The sequence below is a fragment of the Tarenaya hassleriana genome, unplaced genomic scaffold (genome assembly GCF_000463585.1).
Source record: "Tarenaya hassleriana unplaced genomic scaffold, ASM46358v1 Cleome7, whole genome shotgun sequence".
NCBI classification, from domain to species: Eukaryota; Viridiplantae; Streptophyta; class Magnoliopsida; order Brassicales; family Cleomaceae; genus Tarenaya; species Tarenaya hassleriana.
The window spans coordinates 4624399-4639607 of record NW_010969548.1 but is presented as its reverse complement, the minus strand read 5'-3'; the positions used below and the strand labels follow the sequence as shown (position 1 = coordinate 4639607).

The 15209-nt window shown below is 38.6% G+C and overlaps 3 protein-coding genes across 3 annotated transcripts; 1 reads left to right on the top strand and 2 right to left on the bottom strand.

Annotated features, from left to right (window-relative positions):
• Window positions 1–403: 403 nt before the first annotated feature.
• On the top strand, window positions 404–6709 carry LOC104801416 (protein DETOXIFICATION 27-like). Its single transcript, XM_010524684.2, has 9 exons — window positions 404–734; window positions 3159–3446; window positions 3908–4161; window positions 4629–4715; window positions 4795–4851; window positions 5707–5945; window positions 6067–6185; window positions 6329–6418; window positions 6511–6709. The coding sequence occupies exons 1-9, from the start codon at window positions 459–461 to the stop codon at window positions 6574–6576; spliced, it is 1476 nt and encodes a 491-aa protein (XP_010522986.2). The 5' UTR covers window positions 404–458; the 3' UTR covers window positions 6577–6709.
• A 509-nt stretch (window positions 6710–7218) lies between these two features.
• Window positions 7219–9657, bottom strand: LOC104801578 (serine/threonine-protein kinase-like protein CCR4). Its single transcript, XM_010524886.1, has one exon. The coding sequence runs from the start codon at window positions 9499–9501 to the stop codon at window positions 7219–7221; it is 2283 nt and encodes a 760-aa protein (XP_010523188.1). The 5' UTR covers window positions 9502–9657.
• Window positions 9658–11729: 2072 nt separating this feature from the next.
• LOC104801415 lies at window positions 11730–13810 on the bottom strand. The gene is made up of 5 exons (XM_010524683.2): window positions 13791–13810; window positions 13350–13722; window positions 13219–13256; window positions 12985–13076; window positions 11730–12128 (listed from the first exon to the last, which is right to left on the bottom strand). The coding sequence occupies exons 2-5, from the start codon at window positions 13697–13699 to the stop codon at window positions 11991–11993; spliced, it is 618 nt and encodes a 205-aa protein (XP_010522985.1). The 5' UTR covers window positions 13700–13722; window positions 13791–13810; the 3' UTR covers window positions 11730–11990.
• Between the last annotated feature and the right edge of the window lie 1399 nt (window positions 13811–15209).

The following is a 15209-nucleotide window of genomic DNA, read 5'->3' as shown; positions in this document are numbered from 1 at the left end:
AATCGAAATATTTAAAATGCCGTTTTGATGTGTTGTTCCTCGTTACAAATTAACACCTACACCTCTAATAAATCTTCTACTAAAATCGCAATACATATAAACCGTTTTTGTTCTATTAAATCTAAAAATTTTAGATTCTAATGTAACATTCGTTATCGATTTATTCCTTCCCTATATATATTACCACTATATCATAATAAAAAAAAATTATATACCACGACACTTTTTTTTTATATATAATTAGTCAATTCATGACCAATAATATTTAAACAGTAGTGTGATACATGAGATTTTTTCTGTAATTCGTGATTCTAACTATTCGAAAAAACAACCAACAATAAAGACTGATGTCTTCCTTTATATATATATATATATATATATATATCGTCGTCCATGTCTATCGCATATTTATTCACACAAACCAACCTCACAACAAAATCGGGACAAACTCACGCAACATGGAGAACGGTGGTGGTGGTGGCGGGGATGATCTGAGACTGGCGTTCTTGTCGCCGGAGAAAGATGACGTGGCGGAGGATGAGGTGTTTTCCCGGAGATTTTGGGAGGAGACGAAGAAGCTGTGGCAGATAGTGGCACCCAGCATCATAAGCAGGGTGGCTTCATACACCATGAACGTCATCACTCAAGCTTTCGCCGGCCATCTCGGCGACGTCGAACTCGCCGCCGTCTCCATCGCCAACTCCGTCATCGTCGGCTTCAACTTCGGCCTCCTCGTACGTGCTCTGTCTCTCTAAAAATATAACATAATATTATAATAATCTTTTCAAATCTTCGTTATATCTCTTATTATATTCTGAATATTACCATCTAACAAAGCGCCAAAAGCTTTTAAATTTTTCTTTTTTGTAAGTGGTGTACATGGTCGAAATCTAGATCGGGGTTTAACGTTTTGTGTTCAATTAGAGTAGGACAAAAATGGTAAGGTTGAATATCATGGTAAGTAGGTTATTTAAGGAAATTAACGAAAAACGATAGAATAGAATTATATTATTTGGTTAGTATATTGATTTCCTTAAACAATAATGATATAAGATGTGAGAAAAATATAAGAAAAAAATTAGAGAGAACAATTGTGGTTACCTAAACCTAGAACTCGAGGTCTTCGACTGCAAGTTCTTGAGCCCAAATTGAATCCCAATTTCTCTGAACTCACACCAACACGAATTGAAACACAAAGCAAGACAAACACAACGAGATATCCCCAACCTGTGTAGTTCAACCGGTGAAACGGGGGTGCAAAGCGTCTGTCCCACCCCGAGTTCGAATCTTAGGCTGGGGAGGGAGCGCATAGTTCAAATCACATGGCTGGCTCCCGACTCCGGGATTAGTCTGGACCTCGGCCAGGAAACCCGGTTACCCAAAAAAAAACAACGAAATATGTATAGACTAATATTGCGGTAGATCTAGTCGGATCAAAGATCTAGTAAATTTCTGCATTATAAAAAATGTTACAGTGGAGATTATTTGCTTACAATTTCACATTGATTTTAGGCAAATCAACATAATTTTAAGACGGTGAAAATTTTCAAGTACGCTGTTATATAATTGGGAATTTTATAGAAGATATTCTATATGATAATAGTGAATGATCTATTTCCCACGAAGGATGATGCATCCATTGGCTAATTTTACGTTAAATGTGGATATATATATATATTTTCTATAATTTTTTGTCAGATTTTATTTTAGAGTTTGCATATAAATGTAAAACAGAACGCAAGGAATCATAAATATGAATAAACTAAAAAGAAATATTGAGTAGTACAGAAGTAGAACATATATAAGCTGCAAAATTAAGTCATCAAAGAAAGAGGAGGACGTGAAGTGAATGCTAAATTCATGCAAGACCTAATTTTTTCTTAGCGAAACAGTGACAAATACCAAACACACCATTTAATATATTATTATTATCGAATTTATAACTCATGTCAGTCGGTCCAAATAATTTATGATCGACCGATACACATTATTACATTAGTCAGAGAACCTAACTTTGGTCAAACAATGAATCTGGACCATAAATTATCTCTGTTTGATGAATTGGTTATCATGCTTGATTTATTACATGTGAAATCAAATATCATTAGAATCTTGGGATATTTATTCATATAGTTTTTTTTTCATATTTCATATATCTGTAGTATGGGATTTAGTATAAGATTATCATATTTATTTTTAGTTCTATTAGTTCAGACAATAGATCGATGTTATGATCGATGGAATAAAAATGGAGGACTGTAACAAAACATATATTTTCAGAGTGTGTACATCGTATTATACTGTCCGTATATAGGTAGAAAATCCTAGGTTAAATTCATAATTACAAATTAGTAATTACAATATCAGTTTGGGTTTTAGTATAACATATTTTATTACAAAAAAATTACTAAAAAAACTCGATCTTAAGGGATCGATTATGGTTACATGGATAACTGCTTGAATTTTTATTTCAATTTATTTCCATATGTTTTCAATTCAGTTTTTAAAATACCAAATGTACATATTTGTCAGACGATATTGATTCATTATAGCACGTGGAAATCAGAACGGAATTCCAGCATGACAGTGTGTGGACCAGATTTGAAATACGGTTAGATACATGAATTTATTACATTCCCACAACTAAACATGCAAACTAATCCAACTTGGTTAGTTCAACCGATAAAATGGGTACGCAAAAATGTCGCCCAGAGTTCGAGTTTTAAATTAGGGAGAAAAATGTAATTTCAGTACATGGTTTTTTTTCCAACCCCGGAATTAATCAAGGACACCTAGTTTACCAACAAAAAAACATGTAAACTAAGTTACATCATATATAATCACGGTGATTTGGTCCGGAGGTTTAGTCTAACAGCTCTTGCAAACATTACAACACCTGTAAAAAATCAAAATCCAGTTCTTAAAGAATTTTTTTGTTCATGAAGAGACCGACTTGTTGTTACGCAATAGTTAGCAAACGATTTATGGCGATTGCGTGTGATCGAGAAACTAATTGGTTTAATCGTAATCGTCTGCAATCACAATAAAAAAATGTGAAAATCTAATCGCAGTTTTTACTTGCGTTTCAATAGCGGTTTGCTGCGTTTAAATAAAATGACCAAAATACTCTCGACTAGTAATTTTTTTTTTTTTGGCAGTTGGGGATGGCGAGTGCGTTGGAAACGCTGTGCGGGCAAGCGTTTGGAGCAAAACGCTACGACATGTTGGGAGTGTACTTGCAGAGATCGTGGATTGTGTTGCTCGTCTGCTGCTTATTTCTCTTGCCGCTTTACGCTTTCGCCACGCCGATTCTGAAACTCCTCGGACAGCCTGATGACGTGGCAGTTCTCTCCGGCGTCGCCGCCGTCTGGATGATTCCTCTCCACTTCAGCTTCGCCTTTCAGTTCCCTCTCCATCGTTTCCTCCAGAGCCAACTCAAAACTCAGGTATTAATGCATACAAACTTTTTTTTTTTATTATAATTTGTTATGTATATGTGTATATAATATATACATACATACATATATATATATATATGTATAGCCTGGTGAGTGCATTATCCACCCTCAATGTTTTTTGTTAAATTGTAATTTTTTTTCCTTATATCTTGTCATGTTTTTCTTCCAATAGTTAATATGGTTTCCATTAACACAAGAGTATGTGATGCCATATTATTCATAACGTTTTTTTAACTTATTATGAAAATTTTACCAACTATATATAGGTAATGATTTTATGGGATTATTGTGTTAATTGCGCACTATTACAATTATTATTTTTGCATCCGATGAAAAAAAAAACAGAATCCTACATATAACTGACTTTCAATCTCTATACGTAATCAATATGCATGCATGCAAATTAAAAATATGCATGATTTTATTTTATTTTTGTAATTTTCCGACAGGTGATAGCGTGGGTATCATTCGCAGGACTGGTGGTCAACGTATTGACCAGTTGGGTATTCGTGAGTGTGTTTGATTGGGGAATCATCGGAGCCTGCTTGGCTCTGGACATCTCGTGGTGCATTTTGCCGGTCGGGCTATACATCTACTCGTCATGCGGCGGCTGTCCGCTGACGTGGACAGGCTTCTCGCCGGAGGCTTTCACCGGACTTTGGGACTTCTTCAAGCTCTCCGCCGCCGCCGGTGTCATGCTATGGTACCCTTAGTTTCCCCTAACCCTATTATACAAAGCATTAGCTTGGTTTTATTGGATTTCTTTAGTTCTATATATAAATTAATTGGTTTAAATAATTAAGATTAATCATAATAATTGGAAATACATGATTCAGTATTGCTAATTTAGATCAGTGCATGTATATCAAGAAAGTTAATATTGTTGGAAATTTTAACTTCCCCATAATGTTGGAAGTTTTATTAACTTCCATGATAAGTGGACTAATATTCTAAATTTCTAATTAGTATTAACTGTTGTGATAACCACTCATCTGAGGTTCATAAATCCTGCTATTATCAATATATGGTCCCATCATATATTATATATTTTGTGCGTTAGGCCTAGCTTCGTGGCTATATTATTAATCGAATATACTGTTGAAAATACGTATCGGATATAGAAAAATGTGATTTTTGTGGTTCGTTTTTAAAATTTTTATTTTGTTGCAGTTTGGAGAATTGGTACTATAGGATACTGATTTTAATGACGGGACATCTGAAAAATGCAAAAATAGCTGTCGATGCGTTGTCTGTTTGGTAAGAGTTTCGTTATGGAACCTTCTTTATTGTCCGCCGGTGGATATGAACATCATCATCATCCATGTGTGTTTCGCAGTATGAGCATTAATGGTTGGGAAATGATGATTCCATTGGCTTTCCTCGCCGCAACAGGGTAAATTCTCCATCAATATATATATATATATATATATATTATCAACCAATGAATGGTTACAGGTTTTGAGAAAGTTTATTCTAAAAAATCACATTTTAGGCTTTTATACATAGTTGAGGTGACAGTTTGTTCAACATTTAGTTGGATTTATTTAAAGAAGAAAAACAATGAAAATCGGTTTGAACTCGGAAAGATGATCATAGCATGACCCATATATAAATATTCAAGTCTATCTTTTTTTTTTTTTTGATAAGTCGGGTTTATCAGACCCAAGAACCCGGACTAATCCCGGTCCACGCATGCGAGCCTACAACACACACGTGGGTGTAAATCGGTCGAAACCGGCAGGCGAGGGAGGAAATCTCCATACTCTGGGTGTTGAATTCATGACCTCGCTTGGGGAAGTGAGCTCTCAAACCAACAGAGATGGGAGATTCCCCGAATTCAAATCTATCTTAATTACAAACCACGTAACACATCCCTTGGGTTTACCAAAAATACATAACACGAAATAGTTTAAGTATAACGGATTCTGCGTTGCAAATTTTTATCCCGCATTTTCGTCGCAAAACTGTAGCATTCCACGCAATTTTGTGTTGCGACCAAAATTTTCGTGCAGAGACATTGATAGGTGGTGTCGTATCAAATTTTGATTAGTTTAGAAGAGATCTTAGCAAAACGATCCATACGTTATCTGAATGATTTAATCTAGGGTTTTTTTCTATCTATTTTCTCATTATCACTGATATTGAAAATCAATGGAAACCCTAGATTAAATCATTTACATTAATTACAATAATACCATTACACTCTTACACGGTCGGATACAAACAATATTCTGAAACGTGTACGCAGGGTGAGAGTTGCGAACGAGCTGGGAGCAGGGAACGGAAAGGGAGCGAAGTTTGCGACCAAAGTGTCGGTCGGACATTCAACGGTGATCGGACTTTTGTTCTGTCTCGTCGTAATGTTACTACGGGAAAAGGTCGCTCTCATCTTCACTTCAAGCCCTCAAGTTCTATCCGAAGTCGACTCTCTCGCTTACCTTTTGGCCGCCACCATTCTCTTGAACAGCATCCAACCTGTTCTATCGGGTAAAACCCTAAACCCAGAAAACTTTTTCAACTTATATATACGAACCCTAATTTTAGATTTCTTGTGGTACACGGAAACCCATGTGAAAAACAAACATACACCGGTTTGCTGACGTGGCAGGGGTGGCGGTCGGGTCGGGGTGGCAGGCGAAGGTGGCTTATGTGAACTTGGGATGTTACTACCTTGTCGGGGTTCCACTTGGAGCTATCATGGGATGGGTCTTCGAGTTTGGTGTCATGGTGAGTTTCTGTTTCTTGTGTTGCAAGAAAATCCATTCCCTGTTTCTTGTGTTGCAAGAAAGTCTTTTTTTTTTTTTTGAATTTCCTGATTCATGTTTCTGAGCTTTAATGGAGGTTTGTTTTTGGACATGTGACACTAAAAGGGCATGTGGGGAGGGATGATTCTTGGTGGTACTTTTGTTCAAACGGTGATATTGGCCATTATAACGATGCGTTGTGATTGGGATAAAGAGGTAAAAAAAAAAAACTTACAATATCATAATCATAATGTTTTTTTAAAATGTAATTACATCATTTGGTTCACGTGTTTGATTTTTTTTTTCAGGCGGCCAAAGCGATAGAGCGAGTGAATACGTTGTCTATACACGACGACGAGGACTTGTTGCAGTAAAGATATGGTTTCTTTTCATATATATTATATATATATGTATGTATAGATACTTGTTTAATAAATAAAAAAACCATATGACAAATAGATTCTTGAATTAATTTGACCATTTATGTGGCTTTCAATATGATTCCAACGTGAAGGACCAAGACATTCGTTTTACTTGGTCGCAATTTGAAAATGTGCTCGTATTCGGCCGTGTTTGATAAATCTTTTTGACTTGCCTCTCGTATTGTCTAGTCTTCCTAATAATAATAATAATAATAATAATGCCTGTCGTTCGTATACGGACCATTGACATCCAATTTTAAATTTCATTATTGTTATTTTATTCAACTTAATTAATTGGATAGAAGTGTAAATAAATAGAACCCATGATATTCACGTGGACTTACTTTTATATTCGAGAAATTGGGGTTTAGACTTTTCGTATGTACAATGAAATTCGAATTTAACAAATCAGATAAATGTTTTCAAGTGTCCCTTTGGTTTCATCCAAAAAGAGAAAAACAAAAAACTGTACATTAGTTTCCTGTCATTATATTTCTATTTTCTAATTTGCAAAAAAAATAGTAAAATTAATACACCACGACTAAGTAATATCATTTCCTATCCAAAAAATTTTAAAAAAAAGATTATGACACGTCATTTTATCCTCACGCGGTTACGATTCAGAAGACTGAGTCGTTGACCGGAAAAGGTTTTCCGGCGCCGCCGCCATAGCCCTCTCCAAGACGCTAACCACCTCCGCCCCGCCGCCAAGTATCCGACGCTCGCCACCGCCTCGATCTCGTACGGCGTTGGCGGTGGGATTCTCCGGTCGAGAATCCGGTGGATCTCGTCCTGCAGAATGTACGGCACCGCGAAATCGACGACGTTCCTCGGATTTCCTTCTTCGTTCTTGTGGATCGCCTTGAGTCCCGACAAGATCTCGAGCAACACGACGCCGAAGCTGTAGACGTCGCTCTTCGCCGTCAGCCTCTGGAGCCGGTAGTACTCCGGATCGATGTAGCCTAGGGTTCCGGCGGCGTGTACGGACAGGTGCGAGTCGCCACCGGTGGGTCCGATCTGGGAGAGGCCGAAGTCGGAAACCTTCGCCGTCTCCGACGCGCCTCCGCCGTGGAGGAGGATGTTCGACGGCTTGATGTCGCGGTGGATCACCGGAGGATCGGCGAACTCGTGGAGGTACTGGATCCCACGCGCTGCGTCGAGCGCGATTTTCACGCGCGCCTGCCACGTCAGAGGGGTAAATCGAGGATTGTGTAGGTGATCGGAGAGGGTAGTATTGTCCATGTACTCGTAGACCAGGACTCGCTCGTTCGAGTCTTCGTAGAAGCCGAGAAGACGGACCAGGTTCTTGTGGGTCAGACGCGACAGCGACTCCAACTCGTTGACGAAGGCCGTGTCCTTGTCCCTGTCGTCTCGCTTCTGTCTCAACGTTCCGTACGAGGATGGATTCGTAGTCTCGGCCCGTTTGATCGCCACGTGGCGACCGTCGGCGAGCACGGCGTGGTAGACGGAGCCAAAGCTGCCGAGCCCGATCTTGGACTGGACGGAGAAGCCGTCGGTGGCTCGAGCCAGCTCGTCGAGCGAGAACTCCTCGAGCTGGTTCGTGTTACCCAAGCTCGCCAATTGGCTCAGCCTCTTCTCGAGCTTGGGCTGTTCTCTCATCCCGGTTTCGTCCAAGCGTCGTGAGTCATGGACTCTGCATCCGAGCCGGTTTTTACAGTGTTTGAAAAGGAAGAAACCGATAACGAGGATCAAAGAAAGTGATCCGACAATTCCGATTACGAGAAATCCTATGTCTCTTCCTTCCCAAGCCCTGTTCTTTGAGTTTCGTGTTGAGGATGGTTCTGGAGATACGGGTCTGGGTCCATTCGAGGGATCTCTTCTGTAGAATTGGCAAATTTTAAACCCTTTGCTGCATAATCTCTCCGAACCCTGCAATGGACCATAAGGGCATTCTCTTCTGCAGGGTCCAGGAAGAACCATCAGCACTGATTCAGTTCGGAACGGAGCGAAAACACCCAATTCGAAATCCTCATTTCCCCAGCAACTCAACGAGGAATTTGCTGTGGTGACACCACAAAAGATTCTACCTTTGGCTTCAATGGAGCTGAACTGGGTTTTCACCAGCGTGTTGGGCAAACTGAAGTTGTCGCTTCCCCAACAGACCACTGTTCCATTCGACAATCTCAGCCCGCAGCTTCGGTTGTGCCCTAACGCCAGGGATGTGAACTTTTCGCCTGGAGGTATCGAACCTTGGGTTTGTCCCCAGCAGTGGACATCATTGTCCAATGTGATCGCACACGCATGTCTGAACCCAGCTGCGATCGCTGCGTAATTGTTGTCTCCGCTCGGTGCGTTAGCTATACCTTGTCCATGGCAGGTAATCTTCCCAGGTGAAGGAGATAACCCACAAAGGAAATTCTCCCCAATGGCGACGGAAGAGAAGTTCGGGTAGGTTTCCGGCGAGGGAGACACCGGTTGCCAGCAACGGAGGCGTCTAGACACACTCTCGATTCCGCAAATTCGGGAATTTCCTGCTTCGAGCTCCTCAAGCTCGGGACCTTGATAGATTCTCTTACGGGACATGTGTCTACCGTTTGCAGAGAATCTCCAACACAGAACTGAAGAAGCATTCAGACCCATCGGCGATATCAACGCGCAGACGAAGCCATTACCGGAGACAACACCTGCAAATGTCCGGTTCGGGATGTGATCGTTGATGGGAAACCCGATCGACCCTCGTGGGAAGATCGAACAACGAAGAGAAGAACCATGAAAGAGAGCACATATGAGTGTTCGGTTTGAGGTTTCGGAGATGGAGACAGTGGGGAGTGAGGAACAGTTGAGTGAGAGAGAAGACAGAGCAAGAAGAGACCAAACCCAGAAGGGGCAAACAGAGTCGGAGACAAAAAATGCCATCGAAACGTAATCTCATTGGTGAGATTATGTCTTTAGAGGGACTTTGTTTTATGGGTTGGACTGAGTTAACGCGGTTCATTTGTTTGATGGTGTGTCTGTGTTGAATTAGAAAACCAAGTCCCTTTTGGTGAATATTCTTTTTTTTTTTTTTTTTAAATTTTGGTGGTCAAAGAATCAAATCTTTGAAATACACAATTTTATAAAAAAAATCTCATACAAATATATAAACTATTAAAATTTCCAAAATAACAAATATAAAAACTCTTTTATTTTTTCAAAAATTGTTTAAAAGTTTAATGTTTAATTTACTGATGATTTTTGAAAGTTTATTTATTAGAGATTCTTTTACACAAAGTTTGCTTAATTAATATGCGATTTTTTTTAATAGTTCCGGTCTATTTTAAAATTTTAAAGCTGTCGTGTGTTTGTCTAAATTTGGTAAATTTATAAAGCCGTGTTGTTTTTGTGCTAAAGTGTATATTATCATTTTCTTAAAACAACAATTAAGCTCTTATTACTATGTCTTTAAATTAAAGCTAATAAACGTTGCTGCCTATAAGTAATACGGATCTAAGTTGATACGTGGCACGCGGTTCATATTTAAGTCGAAATCAAAATCAAAATGGATAAAGTATTCAACTTCCTCTCAATCATATAAGAGCAAAACCTAGTTCTGGAAATGCTTGCTGTAAATTTTTTTAATTTACTATGAAAACAATAATTAAGCTATAATTTTTTTTTTGTTGGAATGCCGGCTGTAATTTAGGAAATCCATGCTGGAAACCACAACTAAATCTAATAATAGAATTATACATTAATTAAAATCGATCATTTACGTGTAATTAGGCCCTAATCTACGACTTATATGGATATGGACCTTCTTTTTTGTTTATGGTGGAAACACATATTTGCCCTTTCCGTTTAACCATAATCTTTTTTTTTAGGGTGAAAAGCCAATATCACATAATTTATAAGATTTTATCATATTATTCATCAACAATGAACAATACAAGGAATTTCGAACTTTGAATGCATCATAAAAATTATTAGCAAGTTATATAGATTTAGAACAATAATGTGATTTTGAATGCCTTACAAAGGGTTTTTAGAGATCGGATATATTTTGTATTTAAAAAATGAGTCAGGGTATGATTTTTGGCATATTATTGTATTATATATAATTGCTAATTAATCATGATAATTAAACTTATATAGTAGATTATATTGATGATGTTGGTCACAACTAATAACAACTAAAACTGATAAAACAATGTAGCAATTTTGTTTCTAACAAGTTTCTGTATCTAGTGTTATTTTTCTTTGGTGTAAAAAATAAAATGTTTTATAATAATAAGCAAAAAAAGTTTCTCCAAGAAAACGAAACCGAGAAGATGCACCAATAAGTTTCATCGTCTTGATGCAATTCGCCTCCGGTTCCGTGATTGTCGGCCGAAAGCCATTCCGGAAGAATTAGGGTAGCTATGGATTGAATACCCAACCTCGGCTCGTGCGCTCAAACTTTTCGGTTGGACTACCCCATAGGTTTGGATGCTCGGCCGGGGAGGGCAAATGTGAGGTGGGAGTGGCGAGCCGAGGGGACGAGTGACGAGAAAAGTGGGCAAGATGAGAGAAAAGGGTAAGGACGAGGTGAGTTGATGAAAAATGAGAGGGCAAAGGTAAAGCAATGCAACGGAGGCGTACCCTAATCCTCTTTTTTTTTTTTTTTGGTTGAAAAAAACCCGGAATATCTAATCCTAACCTCTAATTATTAACACCCTAATCACGAACTCCATGCCCTCTCGCCCTCATCTGTTCGGGTATCCGTCGGACACGGGTAATATCTGACCGAAACTAGAACTCGTACTCGCCCCGCCTGTAGATGAGTACCCAATTCGTGGTCAAGCGGATATTTGAAATTTCGGATCCCGTCCTACCCACCCCAAGAAAGAATCAGACGTAGCACAACCACGGAAAGGATCAGTATCAATATGCCGGAATTCTCGGTCTGCACATTACCGGTTTTCGGTCCTCGTTCGGACACTGTTCCTGTTTCACAGTTTGTTTACCGACACTGTCAGGCAATGCCTTGGGATGGATCCCTCTGACTGGTCTGACGTTAGAGTTGTGTCTTGTCTTGTCTACGTCTGCTCACAATCAAATATCCGCCTCAAATAATAACAATGTACGCAAACACTACACTAACGTACCAAAGTAGCAAACATAACTCCTGATACAAACACATGGCAATGCACATATTTAAGAATGTCATATAACAGATTCAGTTTGGTTATAAACATACTCAGGCATCAAAGTTTTTCTCTCGACCGTTTTCTTTCGGGTTTTACGTGCATAACTTTGCTCTAGAACTAAGCAGGAAATGCCTACAGAGATCGAAACATAAGTTCGAAAGGCACATTCTTTTGGAAATTTCACCGACTTTGAGTGTATATTTTCAATACCTAATGTTCAATTTAAGCCGGGGGTTGAGCCTATTTGTCATGATAAAGGTAAAGGCCAAGACCAAACCGAGCACATGCCCTGCAGAATGCAATTTCCTCAGCCGCAGCAACTGGATCCTCGATGTCTTCGTCACTTGCTGATACTGTCCCGGTCGATTCACGATGTGCCTGTATGACCAAAACCCAATGTGGATTATTTTTAACTTCTTGAGAATCAAAGCATAGATATTAAAGCTTACTCCTACAGTCAAGTTACTTCACTGAGTTTTGGTTTTTATGGCTGTTTCGACCTTCACCTACCCTATTTAACATGCAGGTATGGCTAACTTAGAGATTCTATCGGTCTACACCAAGTATGATCAAGGTCCCTCCACTCTCGGGCCAGAGGATTTCCGAAAATACATCATAATTTGGTTTTGATCCACGAGGGCAGATGGACATAAACCTCAAAACAACGACATTTTAACTCCTGAATCCATAAAGATCTAACTTTGCTTGGCAACCCAACAAGCCAGATCTGACTCTCTCAAATTTGGGCAAAGGTTATGATCAGTGAAAATCATATTGAAGATCTGCCATCAGATAACTTACTACTAACTCTCACCATATGCCCAACACAAGAACGGAATACAAGATAACCCCTCAGGCAATGCCTTTCTTAAATGACCAAGGCACACCTAACTCAAATCATATCGAGAAAGGAATGGTAATTGACTAGTTCTTCTCCTTAGTAAGGATAATCTTCATAAACAAATTACAATCAGCAATCCATAGTAACAACATAACAAGCGTCTGCTACCAGAACCAAGAATGCGAGCCTGGCGAAAGGGGTAAGGCTAGATTGAAAACGTAACGAGCAGCAATGAACACACGGGTTGCTTTATCTAATTCAGTTCACTGAGTAGCTTAAGAGGGTCCACAAAAATTCATGAGTGCATTGCAAATCAAACTTCAAAATCTAACGAGAATTACAAATCGATTTTGCCCGATGGGCGATAAGGGCGAAGAACCCTAAGAAGCTTACCTCACCGTCAGAGCCACGAATAGTGAGACGGTATACCACTGTGACATTGCCATTCTCGGCGAAGATAACATCACGAACTTCCCCGCACCATCCTGCAGGAAAAACATTTGAATCGTAACAGATGGATCAACCATTACACAGAACAAAGCATTACAGAGAACAAAGGATCAGCCATTACACAGAACAAAGCAAGTTTCGAAAATTAGGGGGCTGTATGCAAGAGCTCATACTGACCAGGAGCGTAAAAGCTGAGCATCCGATTCGCATGGTACCTACGGATCATTCAAGCAAGTCAGATCAAGCAGCAACAACACTCGAGCTCTTCGATTCCCAGAAAAAAAAGGCCAAAAGAAAGAAAGCAGTACCATGGAATGAAACCGGAGGAACCGGTGTTGGAGCGAGGATCATTGCTCTTAACGATATTATCAGGGATTTTCTTATTAAGGTCGCGAAGGATCTCGACCAGAGGCCGAGTGATCGACGACGACGACGAGAACTTATCCAACGGCACGACATAGTTCGCATTCGGCACCGCCTTCTTCTTCCCGACATCTCCGCCACCGTTGCACCACACACGCCGCCACGCCGGTAACTTCCCCGGCAGAACCGCTACGGTTCTGGGCCGGAGACCGAGGCGCAGATCTGCCGGTGAAAATATCGAGATCGCGGAAGAGGTGGTCAACGCCGTACAAGAGCTCTGCATTTGCAGCGCCATGCTTCTTCCCCTGGGAGGAAACCCTGAAGCAGATGTGAAGATTGGGAGAAGGCAATGACTTGCGGAAGAGGAAAAGGGAGGAGGCACTTACTGTGGGAGACGCTCGTAGTAGGTGGGGGAGATGAAACCAACGCCTTTGTCCCAAAGAAATGGCATTATTAATCGTAAATTAAACTTAATTAATCTTAAATAGTTACGGGTTAATTAAAGATTAACGATTACTAATGAAAATCAACATTAGTTCTCATTAAGCTCTTTAAATCTGTTCTGATACACGGTCAAACTCGTTCTACCAACCGTCATAACCTTTAAGCCCACCGCGTTCCGAGATTCGGTTCAGAATTTTATCCGTTCGAATTGGGAATGGTTTATTCAGTATTCTAAAATTGGTACCAAATTAGTACTGTATTTTATTCGATTCGGTTTATTTCGGTTCCGGTTCTGATACAGTACGGTTTCGGTTTTTGTTAAAAAATTTAGATTAAAAAAAAAAAGTTTTTCGAAAATTTTATAAGTTCGATTCGATTCGATTTTGAAAAATTCGGTTCTACAAAAAATATACCGTTCAGAAATTTTAAACGATACGGTTCAGAGAATATCAAAATTTTCGGTTCTATATGATTCGATTCTAAAAATCTGAACCGAAATGTCCACTCCTAACACCCTTTTCATCGCGCGGTGGAAAAAAAGAGACAAATTTTGCTAAATTTAACCAAAAAATCATTACAGTTAGTGAAATAACATATGCTTTAAAAATTTTGTTATACACACTTTTTTAAAGTGAAAACCCTGTTTTATTTATATATTTGATTTTAGAGCTCAATTTTTCTTCTCCGATTTTTGGGATTTAGATTAAATAATAAATTTGTAAGAATTTTTTTTTTCAAATGCTAGTTTGACAGAATAACATTAATTTCAGAATTTGGTCCCCAGTAAGCGGTACTGGAATTGTCTAGTATTTAAGAAATATGCACTTAACTTGTTGGATGCCACACAATTTATTCTTTAATTGAATTCAATAATATAAAAAAGTTTCATATAAAAATTGAACCTAACCTGATTTTAGACTAACATATTTATAATTAAAATAAAAAATCAAGCTCCTACAAAAACCCAAACACATCGAATGGACCAAATTCTATGTAAAAATGGAATAAATAAATTTTCTTTATAAAAAATTTACCATCCTTTGTTACCAAGGAAAAAAATGAATATATTTTTATTAATAAAAATGAATTTTGATATAAAAATCTAATAATTATAATTTTTCTATAAATCCAAAATGATCATCCACCATTAAAGCAATGATTATTTTTTTTATTTTTCTAAAAACTATTCTATATTCACCACCAATTTTTGTTGATTTATTAATCCCTATATCAATTTTTAATTTGATAAAAATTTACAAATTTGTTTCTTCAAAATCTCACACTAAATCACAAAGTGTAACCATATGATTTCGAGATTTTTGACTTGCATTGGTTTTATGGATTTTTGAATTCAAATATAA